Source organism: Balaenoptera acutorostrata, chromosome 13, assembly GCF_949987535.1.
Source record: "Balaenoptera acutorostrata chromosome 13, mBalAcu1.1, whole genome shotgun sequence".
In the NCBI taxonomy this organism is placed as follows: Eukaryota; Metazoa; Chordata; class Mammalia; order Artiodactyla; family Balaenopteridae; genus Balaenoptera; species Balaenoptera acutorostrata.
The window spans coordinates 87,580,720-87,594,892 of NC_080076.1; the positions used below are offsets into that span (position 1 = coordinate 87,580,720).

The window sequence follows — 14,173 nt, forward strand, 5'->3', positions numbered from 1 at the left end:
GCAGGGGACACGGGTTCGAGCCCTGGTCTGGGAAGATCCCACATGCCGCGGAGCGACTAGGCCCGTGAGCCACAATTACTGAGCCTGCGCGTCTGGAGCCTGTGCTCCGCAAGAGAGGCCGCGATAGTGAGAGGCCCGCGCACGCGATGAAGAGTGGCCCCCGCTTGCCACAACTGGAGAAAGCCCTCGCACAGAAACGAAGACCCAACACAGCCATAAATAAGTAAATTAAAAAACAAAACAAAACAAACAAACCATCACTGCCAAAAAAAAAAAAACAAAACACTGACTTACACACTTTAACAGGGTGAATTCTATGGCATGTGAATTCTATCTCAATTAAAAAATTAAAAAAAAAAAAAAAAAAAAAAGACGACTCAGAGGTGGGGACATGGCTGCTGGGGGGACGGACAGCGTGGGGTGAGAGTGCAAGGGTGGGGCAAGGAAAAGGCTTCTCCGAGGAGGTGACATCTGAGCTGAGGTCTGAGTCGTGAGAAGAAGCTGGCCAGGCAAGGCTCTGGATGAGTGGTCCAGGTGGAAGGAACTGCAAGTACAGAGTCCCAGAGGTGGAACCAGCTGGGTGGTTCAAGGAACAGAAAGAAGGCCTTCACTGAGCAGCCCTTCACTTCCCTCCATGCCTCCCCCAGTCCCCAGAAGCCCTGCGCCCCACGCATGGGGCCAGGCACCCACCCCCAGCTCATCATCACTCCTCCTTGACAGCTCCCGTCTTTGCACCTCACTGGGCCGGGTGTTCCAGAAGGGTGTCTCTTTACCCCCATGCTGAGCCAGCCAGAAAGTGTTGATTGACTTACTGAGTGACTGAATGGGCAGCGTTCAGGGCTTGAACACACAGTCGGCAGAGTCGGGGTATATGTGGAGGCAGAGTGCTGGGGGTCCGAGGTGACCAGGGGCTCCCAGGGGAGTGGACTGGTCCCTAAGAGGAGACCCGCCCCAGTACAGCTGGTGTGACGGGAGGGGTCGCAGCCTGAGCCCTTTGGGGTCCCTGAGGAAGGAGATGGAACCTAAACACTCCCAGACGTGCCAACAGCTCCCAGCGAAGCCCTTTACACTGGGTTGACTCGGTTCCTCCCAGAGTTCATGTCCACCCGAACCTCAGGATGTGACCTTTCTTAGAAATGAGCTCTTTGCAGATGTAATTAAGATGAGTTCATATTAGACTAGGGTGGACCCTAAATCCAAAATGACTGGTGTCCTTAGAAGAAGAGGGAAATTTGGACACAGAGGCACCCAGGGGAGGGATGCATCCACAAGCCAAGGAACGTCAAGGATTGCAGGCCACCCCCAGAAGCTGGGAGCGCAGGGCAGGGGCCTCCCCTGGAGCCTTCGGAAGGAGCGTAGCCCTGCCGACACCTTGATTTCAGACGTTTAGCCTCCAGGATTGCAAGAGGATATGTTTCTGTACCAGTCTGTGGTGCCTTGTTACAGGAAACAGGAAACTAACGCACCTCCCCTCCACCAATCCCCCGGCCCCCAGGAGAAAGCCACCATCACCGTACGTGAGTGAAAACACAGCACGGCCCACTCTCGGGCAGATGCTCCATCACCTCCAGGCGCCAGCCGGCCCTGCCCAGCCTGGCCCCTCACCACGCAGGGCTGGGAGCAAGCCTCAGGGGTCCCCGAGCCCCAGCCCCTGCCCGGGAGTGGGATCACTTCCTGTCCTGCCTTCTTCCTGAGCAAACGGGGGACCTCGGAGTGCAGCCGCTCAGAATTCGGGGAGGAAGAGGGAAATGTCTGTCTGCCCGTTAGTCACGGTTTCCGTCACCAGCACTCGGCCAGGGCCACGGCCCCACCCTGCCGAATGTCCAGGGGGCCACTGTGGGAACGCCCGGCTCCACCATCCGCCTGCCTCTGGGGGCTGGCGCAGCCCGGTCCCAAACCCCGAGCTTCTCCCAGAGGGCCCCCGGCTGGAGCTCGCGGAGGCATGAGAAAGTTGTGTGGCCTGTGGGTTTGTGGGTGCAGCTGAGGGATCCCCCTTCTTCCCCAATCTATTTTTAGCAGACAGGGACTCACGTGAGTGCTGGAGCTGGGTGAGGCGGGCGACTGGCTGCCGGGGGGGTGGGGGGGGGTGCTCGGAGCCTCGCAGGGAACGGGGGCTCCTATGGGCCTGGCTGGGATGCACGTCCTGCTGGGAACCTGAGGTCTCTCTGAGCCGGCAGCCCAGGCCATCTCAGGCCAAGTGGGGTGAGTATAATGTCAACACCAGAATCCCCCCAGCTCTGGGTTTCAGAGGCTGGGACTTAAGCGTCCCAGGAATCATACCAAACCCTTCCACACGTGGCCCCGAACCTCAAGACTGGGACGTGTGTATGGAACAGGACATGCTGGCGATAGTAGTATTGGTAATTACAGCTGATGCCTGTTAAGCACCTACTATGTGCCAAGCATTCTTTACTTATTAATTCACTGGATCTGCACATCTACTCTGCAAATCAGAGCATGCCACTCCCTACTTCGAACTCTCCAGACGCTCCCAGAACCTCTTGATATAAAACCCAAGTCTTCCCCGCTCCATACAATCCAGTGTGATCTAGATCTGGACCCTGCCCAGCTCTCTAACTTGCTCACCTTCCTTGGTCTGTTACAAACACACTGCCCTTCTTGTGCAAATGGGCTTACAATGCCCCGGCCACAGGGCCTTTGCACTCGTCATTTCTCTGGCTGGAAAGCCTTCTCCCAAACACCCACATGACTCACGTACCCACCTCCATCAGGGCTTTGCTCATACATCACCTCCTCAGTGAGGTCTTCCCTGATTACCCTGTCAAAATCAGCTAATCTCGTTCCCCATCAATCACTTTCTACTACGATCCCTCATCTATCTTCAGACCACAATCTGAAATTATCTGTGAGTTAATTTGTCTCTACAACTAGAATTAACTCAAGGGCAGGCATCTTTGCCTGTTCTCAGCTGTATGCCCAGGACACCTGGAACAGTGCCTGGCACAGAAGAGACACTCTGTAACTACTAATTTAGATGCATGAACCTGATAGACAAAGACGCTGGCCCAGAGAGGCAAAGACACTTGCCCAAGATCACACAGCTCGTGGGTCAAGAAGCCCAGACTTCAATGCAGGTCAGGTTCAAGTACCTCCCTGTCTGACCATCTCTCTCTGCAGGCCTGTGCAGCCTCAGATGGAAGAGGCAACAGAGGAAAACAAGGCAAGGCGGGGCCTAGGCTGAGACGGACAGAGACAGAGAAACACGGAAGCTGAGCCCGAGAGCCTGGATTCACAGATGGGAGAAAAGGGTAACCTTCGGTCATTAGGAGGGGGAGGGAAAACCTTGGAGAAGTCACTGGTGCCAAATGTTACATAACTCTGGGACACGCTCCGCCTGCCCACCCGATCCTGCTTCCTGCTGACGTCGCCCGTAGCCACGCTCAGGCCAGGTCTGGTGCAAGGCAGGAGGGGACACCCGCTGACCCTCTGCTTCCCCCACTGCTTCCTCCACTGGCCGAGGGTGACGTGTCTTCCTGAGCTCCAGACGGGGCCCGGCCAGCAGGCATCACCAGGACCTGTCTCCCTCCCAGGGTCTGGAGGCTATGGGACAGCATCTTGAACTGCTTGCATTCTCCAGTGACAGGGAACTCACCCAGGCACCATGGGTGGCCACTGTAAGGACGGATGGACCCCCCATCCCTCACTGAACTTTCTCCGCAGCCTTCAACCTAAGTCCACTCCTTCGCTGTCAGCAGGGAACGAGAACCCATCCCACTCTCCCCAGCAGCCCTTTCTCGTCCACAAGTGACAAGCAAGGCTCCCCGGTTTCTTGGCCTCAGAACACGGCCCACTGGCCCCCACCTTCTGGTCCCCTGCTTCCCAGCAGGACCAGCCTCTGCTGAGTTCTGTGGGAGCCACGTCCAGTAATACAGATATGGGTCCAGGAAGGGAAGCCAGGGGCTCCCACAGACTTGGGTTCAAACCCCCTCTGTGGTGTCTCCCTCCTGTCCTCAGCATGTTCACCTGAGGACGGGGTCAATGGTGGCGACCTCAGGGGTCTGGGGGAGGGGCCCAACCTGGGCCTCAGGGTCCCCCTGCTGTTTACGCCTCCTCCTCGGCCCCCCAGCGATGCTGCCGAGCCACCAGCATGTTCAGAGTCTGGGGACAAGGAGGGCGACCGTCTCTATCAGCTTTGGCTACATTTCACTCAGACCAGCACAACCCACCCCGAGCCCGGCCCCCGCTGGGTTGCCCCTCAGCTCACAAACCTTCAATGGCTCCCACTGTCCATTAAAGAAAGACCCAGCTCCTCTGCCCAGCAGGAAACCCCACCCACACGTATACCCAGGGCACCTGCCATTGCTTCCCTGGCATATAGTAGGCGCTCAATAAGGGCTTGCTGAGTGTGTGATGAGGATAACGCCCAACACTTATTGAGCACAGAGCGAGGGCCGGGGCTGGCCCTTTACAAATACGAAAGCCTCTGCTGCTCACAGCAACCCTACGAGTGGGTCTGGGTCTTATCTCCTTTTACAGAGGAGGCAGCTGAGGCTGAGTGCTGAGGCCACGAACCTGCGGGCAACAGTCAGGAGGCCACAGAGCTGGGGTGTGAACCTCTAGCCCAGAGCCCTACTCCATACCATCCTGCTCGGCTGCCTCTTTGAATGAGTGAGTGAATGAATCAGTCAATCGGCTAATCAATCGCTCAGGCGATCCAGGAGCAGACATACTCTACACCCAGTAACAACCAAGGGAGACACGGCACCCCAGCCGCCAGGCATCTGGCGGCCATGGGCACATCACTACTGACGCCACCACCTCTGCTACCAACGATGCCACTACGGCTCTCTCTTAGTAGCGCTCGCAATGTGCCAGGCCCAGCTCTAAGCACTTCACACCCGTTCACTCGAATCATTCCCACAACAGCCCTTTGAGGTGGGAATGATCCCCATTTCAGAGGTGGGGAAACTGAGGCACAGAGAGGACAAGTCACTTGCCCAAGGTCACACAGCTAGGAAGTGGCAGAGTCTGGATTTGAACCTGGGTGTCTTGGGCCCACAGTCCCCACCCTGGCTGTTTCTGCACACATTATTCAAGAGAGCACCTTGAATGCCCCTGAGAAGAAAATGGGGTCAGTGGCTTTAAAATAAAATAATAATGATACTGATACTACTACCAGTAGCTAGAGCAGCTAACCCCCATGGAGCGCCCCCCTCTGACAGGCACTCAGTCCTTTACAAGTGGTAACTCATTCGCTCTCCACCTGAGTTCTCGGGGTAAAGGCTATCATTCTCCCGCTTTACAGATGAGGAAACTGAGGCTCACGGGGTAAAGCCGCTGCCCGAGGTCACACAGGTGCCAACTCATGAAGCTGGTGCTTGACTCCACTTTCGCCCTGGAGCCCAAGCTGCACCGTCCACCTGGCTGGAATCTCTGTTTCCCCAACCCACCCTCTCACGTTTTGGGGCCCCCAGGGACGCAGCAGGGCCGTGCCCCAAGGAAACCTGGAAAGTGAGGTGGGGGCCAGCAGGCTCTGAGAGGAGATACCTGTAACCCAACAGCCTGGGCGAAGCGGGCTGGTGTGTAGGCACCGGCTGGGCTGGGCTGGGCTGAGCAGGGAATGGGGGGAGGGGAGAGGCAGGGAGGACAGGTCAGAGGGAGAAGGGGAGGGAGCAGGAAGATCCTTGTGTCCCTGGGGCGATGCTCAGGGCCACACTCCCACGCCCAGTGAATCCTGAGTTGGTGTGTAGAGGCCGACATCCCGCCCCCATCCAACCACCACCACCGCCAGCACCACCATCACAGAGCTGGGTCCTCTCTGCGCTACGGGATCTTAGCAAGTGTCACGGACAGGTGCTCCTTGGCCTCGGCCCTCACTGAGTCTTCCACCCTGCCAAAACCAGAGTCCTGAAAAATCTAGAAAAAAGCAGAGCTCCCTGCGTTTCAGGGGGCCCCGCCTGAAGCTCAAGGAGCACCGGGAAGCAACCGCACAGCAGGCGGGGAAGGGGCAGGAGGCACAGCCTAACCGGACACGACGGGGAACGGGCACAGGCAGGGGCCTGACTGAAGGAAACCCGAGCGTCAGCCTCAGCGCTGACCACAGGGCCATGGTACAGCGTCCCCCTCTGGCCTGGAATGCTTGGCGTGGGGGTGGGGAACTGGGGAGGGATGTCCTTAAATTCTGCACAGCGCTCAAGGAGCGTTCAAAGAGGGGGATTCTGTCCCCGGTCCGCCTGCCATGCTGTGTGACCTCAGCAGCCTGCTCGCCCTCTCTGGACCAAGGCGGGCTCCATGGTGGAGCAACTCAGCCTCCCAGGACAGGGTGCACATACTTTAAACCCAGCACAAGCAGCCCAATCAGGGGGAACGGGGAGGGTGGAGAGCTGTGTGTCCCCCTCCTGTACCTTCATATCTACAAGGAAATATGCAGCCCGCCGATTAAAAGCATGCATCCTCAGGTCATGTAATTGTGGGTTCAAACCCCAAGTCAGCTGTTTATGAGCCGCCTGGCTGAGCCTCAGTTTCCCCAGATCTGAAATGGTGACAATGCTTGGCATGTCACAAGTGTGCCCAAAAGGGGGAAGGGAGGGGAATGGAGGGAGAGAGAGAAAGAGAGAAAAAGAGAGAGAGAAGGAAGGCGGGAAGGAAGGGGGGAGGGAGAGAGGAAGGAAAGAAGGAAGGGAGGGAGGGAGGGAAAAGGAAAAGAAAAGGAAAGGAAAAGGAAAGGAAAGGAAAGGAGAAGGGAAGGCAAGGGAAGGGAAAGGGAAAGGAAAAGGAAAGGAGAAGGAGAAGGGAAGGGAAGAGAAAGGAAAAGGAAAAGGAAAGGAGACGGAGAAGGGAAGGGAAGGGAAAGGGAAAGGAAAGGAAAGGAAAAGGAATGGAGAAGGGGAAGGGAAAGGGAAAGGAACATGAAAGGGAAAGGGAAAGGAAAAGGACAGGAAAGGAAAGGAGAAGGAGAAGGAGAAGGAAAAGGGAAAGGGAAAGGAAAAGGGAAAGGAAAGGGGAAGGGAAGAGAAGGGAAAGGAAAAGGAAAAGGAAAGGAAAGGAAAAGAAAAGAAAAGAAGCCACCCCCAAATGGCCCTCACCTCCCCGTAACAGCTGCGGAGGAAGCGGCCTCTCCGTGGAGACCATTTACAGGCTCAGTGAGGCGAGCCTGCCCCTGCCGTGCTCCTGGAGGAGGGAAGGTCCGTGCCTCTTCTCAATCCCCTGGAGGCCAGGGCTGGGCTGGCGGCTCCCTGACCTGTCCATTCCTCCCCCGGGGCGGCCCTAAGACTGTGGGTTCAAATGGAGTGCGGGAGATGCTGACTTAGGGTTCCTCTGCCTCTGGGTCTTCATTCCAATGAGCTGACAGCCCTGAGTCCCTGGGGAGTCAGTGCCTGACCCACCGAGCTCCTTCCTCCCTGCCCTGAGCCCTCAGAGGCACTACGGGCCCTCAGAGGTGTCTGACCCAGGAGTGCTGGGGGGTGGAGGTGGGGAGGCAGAGGTGGGCCTGCGCATCGCGGTACCCAGGAGGGATGTTTACGGCAGGGATCCACCCCTGCAGCATTTCCGGGGGACCACGGAGCGGGAACCTCGAGGGGCTGAGTCCTGGGCAAGAGAGCCGGCGTCAGACCCCTCCCCACCCAGGGCTCCCGGGCTGCAGGTCTGGCCCACAGGTCTGGCTGGGACGCACAGGGCAGTGGCGGGGTGGGAGTGGGGAGACTCACCATCTTCAGCTTGTGCTGCTGCAGGATCTCATCCAGGTTCTGCCTCTTCTTGTAGTTGAAGTAGAAGTTCTTACACTGGGACACCGTCTTGGAGCCCACCATCCGGGCGATGGCCGACCAGTTCCGGCCGTGTTCCAGGAGACCTGTGCGGGGGAGGGCGGCAGGTGAGGGGCGGCAGGGGGCTGGACAGGCAGCGGGGGCCCGTACCCACAGCCTGGAGGGCAGACAGAGCCCTGGGCGAAAGCAGCCCTGATCCCGGGGCTCAGGCTCACTGCACGGGTCCAAGGTTTCCGGAAAGAGATGGCTGGGGTGGGGGACACCAGAAGGGTGTGGGAGGCCTGGGCTCTAGGAACCGGAGGAGCAGGTGGGTGCAGCCCTGGGTGTACCCCTGCTGAGGCCACTGTCAAGGGTTCTGGGGGGCTGAGGGCTGAGGTCTGGGGCGCAGACCCCGCCCGGGGCCCCACCTCTCCTCCTCCCCTGGCTGTCTTGACCCGGCACTGACACTCGCTCGCAGCTGCAGACGAGGCCTCAGGAGACGGGCTGTTTTCCGGCCGCACCAGGCCAGAGAAAGGAAGGAACGTGTGAGCAGGGGTGGGAGGGTGGAGTCCGGGTTGGGGTGAGCTGGCCCAGGATCCTCCGCGCCCAGGTTAACTGGGGCACACCCAGAGCCCAGAGCTCCCCGTGGACACCTAAAGGCCCACCCTGGACTCGGGGCCCACCAGGCGTGGTTCAGAGTCTGGCAGTGGACTTGCCCCCCCAAATCACAACCCCCCCATCTCCATGAGCTTCTCACACAGCCTCACAGGCTCCCGACGTGGGGAGAAACGCCCAGGAATTGGTAGACCCCATCCCAAATTCACCTAGGGCAGAGAAAGTTCCCTCCATCCCCACAAACTCAGGCCAGAGCTGCACCTCCAAGCCCTATTCCATTCTCAATGCCAGACACCAGGCTCTGCAGAAACGTCGTCCCCCAGCCCCCCTGGAAGCCGGCCCCGAGTCTCAGCCCATCTGCCCGCAGTGCTCCCAGCACATGCCTCGCACAGGCCGGCGCCTCTGTGTTTTTATGCCTTGCATCTCCAGGCAGCGCGCCTTGTGTGGCCAGGTCAGCCCGAGCAGGTAGGGCCTGCCCCCTTCCTGACGGCTGCAGGAGGGGCGGATGGGAGGCTCCAGCCTCCGGGACTGCGGGGCAGGACTGGGCCCCCAGAGGGCAGCAGGCATGAAGCCTGAGTCACGGTGCTGGGAACACAGCGGCCTCTGAGCCCCAGAGCTAGATTCATAAGGACTAGCGAAAGATTTCCCATAAAGAAGTTTGAGGCCGTTTTCCTTGAATCAAATCAAGCTACAAGCAGGGAGGGCTACGACTGATATTTTTCAGGGGTGCGGGAGCGTAAGGGGCGGGCAGTCTGTGTGTCGGTATTTTCTTTCTTTCATTCATCCATCCATCCATCCATCCATCCATCCATCCATCCATCCATTCAAACATGTGCCGGCGGCTTGCTACATACAAGGCTCGCACAGAAATAAAACAGCAGTAAAAACATCAACAAATCACCAGGTCACACGGCCGAGCAACCTGGAGTTTGCAAAGCCCTGCAAAGACTTGGTTCCCTCTTCTCCTTGCTGTTGAGGCCACGGCTGTTTTCCCATCCCCAGGATGGGGGAAACCGAGGCTCCAGGGATCAGAGGAACTCACACGCTTATGGGGTGGGCCAAGGGGCCGAGTGGACGTGGGACCCAGGTTGTCTGCTCTCCCGCCTCTGGGCCTGGGGGGTGGGGTGCTAGACTGACAGGCCACCTGCTCTCCTGCGGAGGCCACGGGGCCACGTGGCCCCAGGGCAGCTCCTCAGGGTTCCTCAAGGACAGGCACGGAGGGGAGGGCTGGGGCGTGGGATCAAGTGTAACCCAGCCCCCTGACCTTTCCCTCCGCCTGCGCCCGCAGCAGCTGCCACTTCCACAGGACCTGGCGGAGGACGACGGGGACGCGTTTATTTATATTTCCCCAGCCGGGGCCAAGAGAGCCCAGGCAAACACGTTGGGCCGGAACCCCTGGAGGGAGAGGGCGGGTCTCCCATCTGGGCCTGCTGAGGGGTAGGTATGTGGGGCGGGGGGGGGGGGCAACGAGGGCCGGGGGTCGGGGGGATGAACCTCAGAGAGGTTGACATTTACAGACTCAACACATACATAAGGAGGGCGCTTGGAGCTGGCTGGGGGGTTGGGGTCCTGCTTAACTCCACTGGTGGCAGAAGCAGGAGTTGGGTGGAGGGGTCACCCGGCGCTTCCCGAAAGCTGCTCTCGGAGGAGCGCTGGGCTGCACTGTCCAGAAGCCCTGCCCAGAACATGCTGTGTGGTCCCCGCCATCCCCTCTGCTCTCTGGGCCTCAGTTTCTTTAACTGCTGCGTGAAGGGCTGGGGTGAATGTCCTAGCGTTGCTGGCTAGGGTCCCTGGGGTGGGAGTGGACGGGCATGATCTTTCTTCGGGTTCTGGTTCTGGTCCTGGGAACCCCAGACTGAGGGTGCCAGGCACAGGGAGATGCACTTCAGACCCCGCCATGCCTCGGAGACCACATGGACCAGACCCAGCTGAAAGCCCCCTCCCGCCCCTCCGCCGACACCCCTCTACCTGGAGAGAGCACCTCTGAGCATGCTCCAACCAAGACCCCCAAGATCTGCCCCAAGCACAGACCTCCTTCCAGGAGAGCCCCAGCCGGACGGCCAGAGAGGCAGGGGAAGGGGCAACAGGAGAAAGTGGGGGGGGGATCCCACTGGTATAGAACTCCTGAGTCCGCCGCCCTGGGGTCCCTGTCACCCCTGGGGTCCCTGTCACCGTGGCCCAAAGTCCCCCCCCATCCCAGTCCCCTCCCCGGAGCCACTCACTCACATCCTCTCATCTGCGTCTCCCCCTCCGCCAAGTTTTCCGGAAACATACGGCTTGGAGGATGCTCCAGGGATCGGAGCGGGGAGCAGCGGGCTGGGAGGCGGGAGGCTGGGCGGCCCTGGTGCCGGCTCCGCACGGCTGCTGGCTGGCGTCTGCTGGCGGCTCAGCTCGGCCTCACATCCTTCTCGTCCAACGGCGCGAGGGAGGGAGGGAGGAGGGAGGGAGGAGGGAGGAGGGAGGGGCCGGGCGGTGGGAGGGCGGCAGGCGGAGGCTGGCTCCGCGGAGGAGGGCGGGGAAGCAGCTCCGTGCTGCGCGCCCGTGGTGGCCCAGGGCTCCTCCGGCGCTGCCGCCCCTGAGCCGCCCCCCCCCCCCCGCAGCTGCGGGTGTGCGAGGTGCCCTTCGCCGATGCGGGCGGGCGGTGGGAAGGTGTCGGCTGTGCCAGACGTCACCAGGGAGCACAGTGTCAGCGGCTCCTCTGGGCACCAATGTGCCCAGCGCGGGCGCTCAGCCCCCGGACCCCCGACGCCCCCGCGGGGCAGAATCCAAAGACCCCAGAGCCTCTCGGGCAGCAGCGCCCCGGCAGCCGCTCTACGCGCCAGGGCTCGTCCGATCTTCCTGCTGCCTGACCCAGCGAGACGCGTCAGGGCTGAATGTGACCTCCAGACGGAGGCTCGCGCGGGCGGGGGAGCGTGGCAGAAGCCCAGGTTCGGAAGGGGCGGGCCAACTTGGCACTGGCTTCCCCCTCCCTCTCTCCCCATCCGTGGCGGTAGCGGCGTCAGCAGCGGTAAGAACAGATGAGGGTTCAGAAAAACAGAGCTTCTCCACCCCGGCAGCCGGGAGCAAACAGCTTCTTCCGCTGTCATTCCCCTGCGCTGGTTCCACCTGTGGTCTGCCCCCCTCCCAGTCCTGATGCTGCCATGGTGGCCAGGCCCTCCGTGGGGGACTCTGGAGGTCTGGATGGGCTGGAAGGGGGCAGTGGGTGGGCAGGGCTAGCCTAGCATTCTAGGAGGAAGCTTAGAATTTGAGGGGACTCTTCCAAGTGCAAATGAGACCTCCAACCCCTGCGGATGGGGGGAAGGGTTTGGAGCCCGTCAGAGGGCTCTCTGCTCCCCGAGGGTCTTGGGACTACGGCGGCCTCTTTCTTCCCTCTCTGAGATACCCGTGACGACTGGGTCGCCCGCGCCCCATACAAACACCTGCTATGGACGCCCCAGGCAGCTCCCAGGAGGTTGAAAGTTAACTGAGTTGAACTTTGGAGCGAGATCCAGGTCACGACCGATTTCTCCAACTCCGGGGTCACTGACCTGCTTGTCCCTTCAGCCCTCAGCCTTTCCATCCTACCCAAGAAAACCCAAGGAACAACAGGCCACAGGTCTCTGAAGCACCCCAATACCCCTGCTTTGCCCCCAGCCCTCGCCCTGGGCCCTGGGGCACACCCTCCAGGGCAGGCAACAGATCCCAACCACATCAGGGATCCGGGACGTCCTGCCTGAGTCCCATGATCCGTTCTCTGCAAGGGAGGCCCAAGACGGCTTTTAAGGATGCCAATCCAATCATGTCACTCCTCTGCTTCAAATCTTCCAATGATGACCCAAAGCTCTTGGAATAAAATCCAAAGGCCTCAGCGTGGTGCATGAGGCCCTGCAGAGCCAGTCCTGCCCCGCTCTCCAGCCTGCTTCCTACCTCTCCCCCCCGCTCCAGCCACTGGGACCTTTTCTGCCCAGCCCTTGGATGTGCCCCAGGACATTTGCACTCACTGTCCCTGCTGCCTGCATGGCTTTTTCACAGATCTCCTTCTGTCTTCCTTCAGTTCTCAGCTTCAAGTGATACCTCCTCAAGAGAAGCCTTCCCTGACCACACTCTCCACAGTCGTCCTCCCAGCCACCCTGCCATCACGGGGTTTTGTTATCTCCAGAGCACTTCTCACCCCCTGAAATTAGCTCCTTGGCTCCACTGCTCATGGACAGCCGTGTCTCTGCACCCACAACCGCTAGGCGTGCAGGAGGCATCTGGCAAATGAACAAAGTTCCAGACAGCCTGGGTATCTGGGTTTGGGAGCCCTCTGGGCATCCCCCCAGGTATCTCTGCTGCCTCTCTGGGGCTCCCAATTAGGAGCTCCAAAGAGAGGAGGGAGCTGAGCAGTTTATCCCTGTGGGGGGTCCTGGACCCTCCCCAGAAGAGACGTGAGGGAGTGCCCGCCTCTCACACCAGGAGCACGTCCACACACTCTCTGTGCCGGTGCCCCAGACGGCAGATTCTGCCAACATCCCCTGTGGTCTGGATTCCCTGACCTCACTTCTAATTTCTAAGGAAGGAGTTTCGTTCTGAAGTGTCAAGAGGCGGGAACTAGGAAGTGAAATTGACCAAGACAGGAAGTCAAGCCAGGAGGTCTGAGTCACAGACTTGGAGCGCAGAATGAGGTGAAGGGGCAGGGGGTGGCCGCAGAGGTGGCAGTGAGAGGGGTCTCTCTGCGTGGTGGCCTGTGAAGGCTTGGCCAGGCCACTCTGGCTGTCCTGGCGACCCTCGGTGGGGAGCTTCCCATACACTGTCTGGGGGCCTGGGACAAACTCTTCTCACGGGAGCAGTGACTCACCCCCCTCAGCTCACGTACACTGGCCCCCAGAAAGGCCTCCCTGTTATGTCCCTCCGCACGCTGCTACCCGCTCAGGGTCCCTGCTGTAGGCAGCTCTCACCTCTGGGGTCTTCGAACCTGCACCAATAGCCAACCTCCACCCCGCCACGGGCGAGTTCTGATAACCTGGGGGGAGGAGGAGTCTTTCTAGCACCTGCAGTCACCACGCTGACATCCATCTGCATCCTGGGAATGTCACAGCTGCTCCCTCTGGAAACCAGCGTCCGCCCCCCGCCCCCACCAAGGAAACACTCGCTCCCCATTACCCCAGCCAGCCCTGTGCAGTCCTGAAGTTTTCTGTTCCCTTCATGAAGAAGCACAGGCCGCCTACAAGAGGGACATATCCACACCCCTCCCGCCAAATGCCACTTACCAAGAGAAACTCCAGTTTGCAAAACAAGATTTTCTGCCTAAAACACTATCCAAGGAGGGGGGAAAAATCCAGCAGACTTAGTCCTGAGTCATGCCACTTCCTTATTTTGGAAACTCCAAGCCCTGGGTGGGTTTGACTTGGACCCAGCCCTTGGTTGGCGACCTTGCCGGGAGCCTACTGTGTATCTGAACCTCTGACACTCCCGCCAGACAACTTCACACCTGAACTTGGACTTACCTTCCAAGTAAGTCCAAGTTAACTTTTCTTTCCGTCTACTCTTTTCAAAATAAGCCTCGGTGCCTACATTAGCCTCAGCTTCAGCTATTACATCTGCAAATCACAGTGACGATGTGATCTCCCAATACATGATCAAAGCCAATGATCTCCCAATACATGATCACCTATTAAGATGAAAAAAAAAAAAATCACCTGTGTGCGACCCGATACCCTACCACTTTGGGAAAAATGCCATGTTATGTGTTCAATGTCAAGTTTTCCCATAGAGCACAGCCAAGTGGTTTGCTCCCAGGGCCAAGCGGCTCTATGTTAGTTGCTGGGCAAGCTCCAGCTCACTGCCCCTTGGGCCTCAGTTTTCCCATCTGCAAAGCAGAAGGCATGTGTGCGTGT

General features: G+C 59.3%; 1 protein-coding gene across 22 annotated transcripts in view; it reads right to left on the reverse strand.

Moving 5' to 3' along the window:
- The window catches only part of NCOR2 (nuclear receptor corepressor 2), a 225,217-nt gene that overhangs the window by 50,095 nt on the left and 160,949 nt on the right, over window positions 1-14,173 (reverse strand). For all 22 annotated transcript variants that reach the window (XM_057525959.1, XM_057525958.1, XM_057525940.1 and 19 more), the window contains one exon: window positions 7,668-7,810. In XM_057525959.1, the coding sequence (XP_057381942.1) occupies window positions 7,668-7,810 (143 nt within the window). The remainder of the gene's footprint in view (window positions 1-7,667; window positions 7,811-14,173) is intronic.